The following is an 8,152-nucleotide window of genomic DNA, read 5'->3' on the forward strand; positions in this document are numbered from 1 at the left end:
GCTGCAGTGAGATACATTGAAACATGAGGCTGCTGAATTGGTGACAACTTTTAAATCACTTCTTAAAACATATCTTTAAAAGGCTTTATTTATTTATTTATTCTAGCACATGTTGCATCTATTATATTGGCATTATTGGTTTTACCACATATTATGAATGGGTATTTTATGCTTTGAATTTCTTGAATCTTTCAACTGTTAAAAACTATTTTGGTTTTGTTTTACCTGTTTTATTGTTGGTACTTGTGTTTTTATTCTTTTAATTCTGCCTCACTTCTGTGTGGTTATATTTCTCTGACTTTATTTTGCCTTATTGCCTCCTGGAATGTTTTAATCCTGGTTCTATGTAAGGCACTTTGTACATTTGATTTGAAAAATGCTGTATAAATAAAGTTTATAATCATTTTTATTATTTATGGTCATTGTCTTTTCAACTGAATGTGTCTTTTTGAGACGGTCACTGTGTCAGAACATCGTGATCGTGGTGCCTTTTGTTCCTGCAGTGAGTTGGTTAAGGAGATGTGTCAACCACTCATTGCTTGTGATCTTTAATGACCGGCATGACCCTGAAAAGGGAAGGAAAAGCCAGAGATGGACACAGGAGATAAGAGATTTCCACAGCCTTAGTTAGTTTCACAACACTGTGTTTAAATGTTCTTTAAACACAAGCAGCAATACAAGAACTTAATGATAACTAAAATCAGAAAACGATCTGATGAGAGAAAAAGCGAACAGGACTATAAATATGGCTAGAATTTCCTTGCCAAATTTCAGGACTTTTGTGAAACCAAAGAGCTGGAACCAAAAAAGCCTTTAGGTTTGATAGTCAACCCGACTCGTGAGTCGTTCCACAACTTTCACTGAAATGACTGTTTTCTGGGGATACGTGTGGGCCAATGTAGAGAAGGGTGTAACAAAGAGTTGACGAAGCCCTGAGAGAAACGCTCTCATCCATGTTAATAAAAGCTCCTCGGTTACTTTTGTAAGTGTTGAGTATGCAGTCTCCAGTGGTTTGTGTTTTTGCTGTAAATAAACTGTTGTGCAGGCCTGAGTGTAAAGCAAGCTGATGTTGATGCAACTCCTGTCAGGAGGCGGTACAAAACGGAAAAATTACCGTCACGCACATCCGCCTAGTGCAGCCTGGAGAAGCCTGTTCCCGCCTTGCCACACAGCCGTACCGCTGTGGTGTTAGCGCCCTGCAGCTCGCCAGTGTTTCGGTTTAACGAGTGACCCTGATAACTGGTGAATATGTTAACTAACTGGAGGCCGGAGGGGGGAGAGTGCAGGTACTGAGGATGAAACATTATCCTGCTGTACCACTTATAAAGTCATGTGCAACAACAAAACAAACATTGTTGGTAATAGAGCATATCCTGCTGTTGATCCACCCTTAGTCACAGCGACAGACTAACACAAACCCCGCCTGCATTTTCACTTGGGTGTTAATTTCAGACCCTGTTCTCTGAATATCCTCCATCTCTACTACTGTCTAATGTCTTGTAATGCTTTCTTTAATCTTCATTTCTCTGTTTTGTAACTTCACCCTAATTTTATAATGAAATCTGCAACGTGCTGGCCTCGTGCCTTTCACAAAAACAAGGCCAAACTCTCAGTCAGACATTTGGCTGCTCCCGCTGATATCAGACTGAAATACTGGCATTGTGGTGGAGTCGAGAGGAAAATCTGGGCTTGAATCAGTCACCAAAAGAAAAGCTCTCAAACGAAGAAGGGATGATTATAGCAGAGGAAAAGAACTGGAGCAGGTCGAACTGAAATCACAAACAGGGCTGATAATTCTGAAGAAAAGTGAATGTTTCCCCGCGGAGCTGCAGTGACTCAAACCTCAGATATGTAGACTGCCCGTCTGCAGCACCAAATTTGGTCCTAACTCACTCTGAGTAATCAAATACCAACATTTGGCTCATCAGAATGGGTGCTGTGAGAAGATTGAAGATAGCCTTCTGTGTATCCCCTCCTGCCCGGATGAGGACGCTTTATAAATCCTGTGCAGCAGATTATCCTGCATCAGGATCCATTTAACCAGAAGAAGAAGAAAGTAACTGATGCAGTCTGACATTTAACAGGAAGAAAGGTTTCCTACATTATGACTCATCACTCACGATGAGCTGTAAGGTAACATCTTTAGTGTCTGAGCTACTTATTTCTGCAGCAGCCTATGAGAAGCTGACAGCGACACACACAAATATGGACTTGTCTTAAAGTCGTTTCTCTCTGTAAATCTGTCAAACTCTCCTCTACACTTTCTCTCTCTCTCTCTCTCTCTCTCTGATCCCTGAACAGCAAATATGGCCTGATCCCTCTGCCAACAGCTGAGTGGATAAGGTCTCCTTTATCAGTCCTGAGTCAACACATTATGTACAAATGTCTCTGGAGAGGTCACAGGTCAGTGCAGGAGTCATGGTCGAAGGAATGAGGGCTACCACCAGTAAAGGGCCACTTCTGTCTGACAGTACCGACTCTTTTTATCCATTAATGTGGAGTTATAGCTCAGTTTTGGAGTGTTAAACATTGTTTTATACAGTATTTGTCTCCCTGGTATTTATTTTAATTATTTTCATTTTAAAATCAACTTTTATTTTTTAGATTTATAGATTTAAATATTATTTATTGTTGTTAATGTTGTGTTGTTCTATATTGTTCTATACTAATTAGTATTAAAATGCTCGTTCTTCGTTCCATTGATGTTTGAGGAGTTTGGTTCAATGAGTTTTAATTAATCGATTTAAACTCACCAAGTCAATTTGTTTCATTATTGTATTTACTCTTTATAGTATTTATAGTATTCTGATACCGCTAAAACAACGTGTCAGTTAATAAACAGTATTAATATGGATTGATAGAGTTACTATTTTATTGATACCTGACACTGCTAACAGGGTATCTTCACATGACATTAAAATATGTGTCCATTCATTTTCTATTAAATATAATTAATGAACTAATAGTTTCAGCACTAAATCAAACAGTCCAACAACAGAGCTGCGTCTGTTAATCTAGTAACGGAGCAGGAAAGAGACGAGACCTGCCACTTCTAATCGCTTTGTGTGAGCCTGGCTGACAAAGCTGCATCATGACACAGCATAAAACAGCGTGTAACATCCACACTGCAGTCGTACCTGGATGCTTTTGATTCCAGCTCTGCAGTAGTATTTCTTGATGTCCACGTCGATCTCCGTATTCCCGACAAAGCTGAAAAGAGGGCGGAGAAAAACGCAATACGAGGATTAATGATATAATGTGAAAGAGAGGGATACATATCGTACACTCATGGCTTCATGTTCTGCATTTGTTCTCATTCAGAGCAACTTTTATTCTGAAAGGAAACGGCTGGTATTCTGTTATTTTGTTTTTGTCAACAAATCCCACTGACAGACAAAAACCAACAATGTGTTCGTCTGTCTCTCAGTACTTTATCTGCTCCTCTCAGCCCATTCGTGATTACTGAAGGTGGAAATCTTTAAAAACAGCTCGCAAATATGTCGTTTTTGTTTCTTTTAAGGCTCAGAAATGTCCTAAAAAAGCTTTGCACTGTAGTTTTAAACAAACGTTCCTCAAAATAAATAGTAAATAGTGTGTGTAAGACTATTTGCACTGCGACAATGGCTGACAAATGAAGTCTGCAGTTCCTCTAAAGACCACTAGAGGCTGGCTCCAGCAGGGAGTCAACCTCCATACGGCCCCATATTAAAATCGCTGACTTTACCAGAGCCGACCACACTGACCTTCATCCATTCCTAATCATACAGTCTATCTCATCAAGTCATTGTTGGTTTTTCATGGGTTTGCTGACAATAACAGACAGAATATCGGCAGTCTTATGAGTCTGTGAATGTGAGAGGTTTACTGCGTACCTGATCTGCAGGTCCATGATGACCTGCCTCTTGTCCACATTCTCCGTGTAAACTTTGACCCCGTCGACTCTCAGCGGCTGCAGAAACGCAGATAAAACAGGACACAAGTGAGCAAATCTTCCACAGATCTGCCCAGAGTCTGGATTACAACCCTTCAGATCTGCTGTTCATCGCCTACATACGACGCTCTGCTCTGAAATGTGAGCGCAGTGTGGCTCAGAACGAGGCTTAAGCCAGAACAGACAAACAAAAGACAGCTTGGTACAAACAAGAGGAGGAATGCTTTTCATAACAGATTAAAAACCCAGATTCACTTTGCTGCTTTTGTCCTCCTGCAAACAAACGCTCTGAAACAGAGACGAAAAGTTCAGTTCAGGGAAGTTCAACAGCAACAAAGTAGACGGAAATAGAAACACGCCAATAAAAGATCTTAACACCGACACTTAGCAGCAGCAGTATTAACCAATAATACCTCATTTCAACGTTTTATCCTCATTAATACAAATACCTGATACTTACATACCAGTATTTCATATTTCTCAGTGTGTTTTCCCTTTAAATTAAATGATCCATCACCGTAAGAACATTACCTGGGTTCACACTCTTTTTTAACTCATCATTTCCAGGAACTTTCCAGGACATTTTCCAGGAGTTCCTCTTAACAATGCAAACGATTATATAAGCTGTTGTCTTGGGCAAATTGACTACATTAATACCGAGACTATTTCCAGGAAAGTTGGTCATTTTAATCAATTTCCAGGTGTTTCCATGACTGGAAAACTACTCTCTAAATTTCCAGCTTTTCCAGCTTTACGTCTGCTTTGATTGTTGCTATAAAACAGTTGGTAGTATCAGATGTAGAGCTGCAGCTAATGATTATTTTCAATATCCATTATTTTGCAGATTATTTTCTAAATACATTGCTTGATCAATAAAATGTCAAAACTTGTGAAAAAAGTCCAAAGTCTTTAGATGTCTTGTTTAACCCACATATATTCCGTTTAATGATATAAAACACAGAAAAAGCAGGAAATCTCCATATTTGAAAGGCTGAAAACATCATTTTCTGCCATTTTTGCTTGAAAAAAATACTTTAATCATTAATCAATTACCAAAATAGTTGGCAAATAAATAAAGTTTAACGTTTGCACTGTTGTTTCTTGTCTTGTATTTACTTTCTGCGCCTTTTGTTGAACTTAGTATCAGTTTAAACTACAATAAAAAGATATAAAAGACTATAAAACGAAGTGCTGCGTGTGCTGTATGTCGTCACGTCGTCACCTTGTCGCCCATGTCGATCTTGGTGAAGCAGAAGGTGCTGAGATGAGGGTTGGCCGCCTTCACCGCCGGCTCGATGGTCTCTCTGAACAGCTTGTCCACAAACTGGCAGATAAACGGCCACATCTGTTTCACCGTCTGAGGGAGAGGCACAGAGAGTTAGTCCAGATCCCACAAAGAGCTCGTGACCACATTCCTGGTGACGCCGATACACGCCTGCCATGGTTTTTACTGCGTGCTTGGTGGACTTTTAACGGGCTCCATCCCGAGGAGGAATTACTGTGTTCTCTCTTTATGTGTGGGAAGAGACAGGGAATGATCTGCTGTCTCACTGTTTGCAGACTCTAGAGGTTGCAATATATTCGTTAGGTCTAAATGAGAAAGAGACCAGTGTGTTGTATTAATACTGCGCCTGTAGACGGACTTCTGCAGTACTAACCATTGTGTACAGCACTGATAAACATATTCCAGGACCTTCCAGGTAAATTTCCAGTAGTTTTCTTGACATTACAGGAAAACACTAGCTCACAAACGCTCATATCATTTACTGGTAGGCCTGTTTATGTCACATTTAACTTTATTCCTCCTTTTTAAATACTGCAGGGTTCATGATGTAGAGTCTCAGGTTCATTACAGGTAGGTGGTCCATGTTTATACTGCGCATGTTTTCCTACTAACAGCCAAGTTTCAAATAACATATGGAGGCGATCTGAGTCGACAGTCACATTTTCCAGCTGCCTCTACTACAAAACTGCTTTCTTAATGTCGTTAATATGCCCTGGTGCTAGGGATTGGCAGCCTGGTCGAGTTATCACCTGTATTGATCGCCCATCAGCCCCTCACAGATAAATGATGGCAATCCTGATCTTTCTTATTACAGCTTTAAATCAGACCCAATAAACAATAAACAACAATACAATAAAAGACAAACACAACAGGACATTAAAAAGCTCGTTTCCTGCTGATCTGCATCCATTAACGTCTGACTGGAAGTCCACCAGGACATTTACAGTAAGTGATCTCTCTCTCTCTCTCTCCTCTCTCTCTCTCTCCTCTCTCCTCATCTCTCTCTCTCGTCTCCTGTCTCTCTCTGTCCTCTATCCTCATCTCTGTCTCTTCTGATCCTCCTCATCTCTCTGCATGGGGGTGTAGCACTGGGTCAGGGTCTCGCCAGAGCTCCAGGATCTCAGATCCTACTTTATATATTCCTACCTGTCTTTCTCCCTCTGCATCGTAACACAGCAAACCAGATAGAGATACCAAGGTAATGAGAGTGTGTGCTGTGTGTGCTGTTGTGTGTGTTGTGTGTGTGTGTGTGTGTGCTGTGTGTGTGTGTGTACCTTGTTCAGCCACTCCACTCTCTCCACATCTGGATAATGGACCTGTAATGTGAGATAGAAAGGCAAGATTTAGAGACATTATTTTAATACGGACTTCCCATCATCGCCCGAATGTAGAATTCTACAACTTTTCCATGTTTCTTCAGGCATGAGCAGTACGGTTCCCCTTCAACGTGGATTCTGAGTGTCACACACTTCATTTCTGCATTCTGGTGATTTTTTATGCACAATTTGTCCTTTTTACGCATCTGCTGCTCTCACCATGAATGTTGCATCAGTTTCAAACCATCCGGTCACAGACACGGGCAAAATGTTTCCCATATGGGATGATCCTGGATTATACAGGACAGGTGGCAACCCTGCACTGCAGTCTGCTTCAGTCACTACGATCTGCAATGTAAATCCACACTGACAAGGACTGACTGAACAACCTCTCTCCAGAACAAACTTCTTCTAAGAGCACTGGGATCCGTGCACATTCTACATGTTCAGCTGTCATTTAGGGCGATTTCTAATCAACACACAACATCAGCAAAAGGAAATACTAGATCTCTCAGTCTCTGGAATCACTGTGGCCTCGCTTTCCTTTACTGAGATGTGGCCAGTCGCCAGTTTATTAGGAACACCTAGCAAAAACTGATGCAGCAAAATGCATTTCCACCCTGCCTTCAGGAGGGTTGTCATGTTGTCTCCGAGGCTGTAGTTTGTGGTGCTGGTAATTATCATCTATATGGAGGAGGGTAGACCAATATGTGTAAAATCTGCACATTTCTAAACCTAAAATTAAATGAGGAACAGAAAATAAATGAAACTGAACCATTCAGCCGACCGCAGCTCATTACAACAGTGACTGAAGCTTTTGTGAAGCCTGATTACTACAGATACACTGCATCCTCTTTCTTATGATACTGTATTATGGAGCTCGTTCTTGTTTTTCCTTGCCAGTTCTCTTTGGCAGAGCACCCAGCCTCGCTTAAAGCACACAGATATTGTCTGGTCCAGCTAGTGAGAGCACGCACACACTCAGACACTTCACAGCGAAACACACAACTAAAATGTGGAGAAACCCGTAATAATTCAGGAGCTCTTTGTTCAGTCGTTCTTTTTAGGAATAACTTTCTCTACGTGAATATCGTATTTGGTCAGAAGTTACGGGGTCGTTAAAGTCATGACAATCCATCCAATAGTTGTTGTAAACATTTCTCTAAAAACCACAAAGTCTCTGAGGAAAGGTCAGATCCAAAATCTCATTGTCGTCCATCCAATAGCTGCTGAGTCTGAACCAAAGCGGTGGACAGACGGAGACGGACAGACTGACATCCACAGAGACCGATGAGTGTTTCACCTTCATCCTACTAAGTGCAGCAGTCACTTTCAGTCGAACGAGGCTCTTTAAGTGTGTGACTGTATCTGCTGACTACCTGAGAGTGAACGCCGCCGCGGTGGGACAGGATGTCAAAGCCGCTGTGGAGGACGGGGCGTCCGCTGTGACAGACCTGTTACATAACTGACACACTGGGAGGATTGTGCAGAGACACATTTGAATATAGATTACATTCAGGAGGAACAGGAAGGCTTCACTCTCTAAATTAATAAATAGTGTGTCTGTGTGTGTGTGTGTGTGTGTGTGAGAGAGAGAGAAACAAAATCTAACAATGTCCA

The 8,152-nt window shown here is 41.2% G+C and overlaps 1 protein-coding gene across 1 annotated transcript in view; it reads right to left on the reverse strand.

The window, feature by feature from the left end:
- The window catches only part of esyt2a (extended synaptotagmin-like protein 2a), a gene marked incomplete in the record, with an annotated part of 55,202 nt that overhangs the window by 29,993 nt on the left and 17,057 nt on the right, over positions 1-8,152 (reverse strand). The window contains 4 exon segments of the mRNA XM_035671468.1: positions 3,138-3,210; positions 3,873-3,949; positions 5,154-5,288; positions 6,491-6,532. Of these exon segments, the coding sequence (XP_035527361.1) occupies positions 3,138-3,210; positions 3,873-3,949; positions 5,154-5,288; positions 6,491-6,532 (327 nt within the window).

This window comes from Morone saxatilis, unplaced genomic scaffold (genome assembly GCF_004916995.1).
Source record: "Morone saxatilis isolate NCDOM2014 unplaced genomic scaffold, NCSU_SB_2.0 Contig23, whole genome shotgun sequence".
NCBI classification, from domain to species: Eukaryota; Metazoa; Chordata; class Actinopteri; family Moronidae; genus Morone; species Morone saxatilis.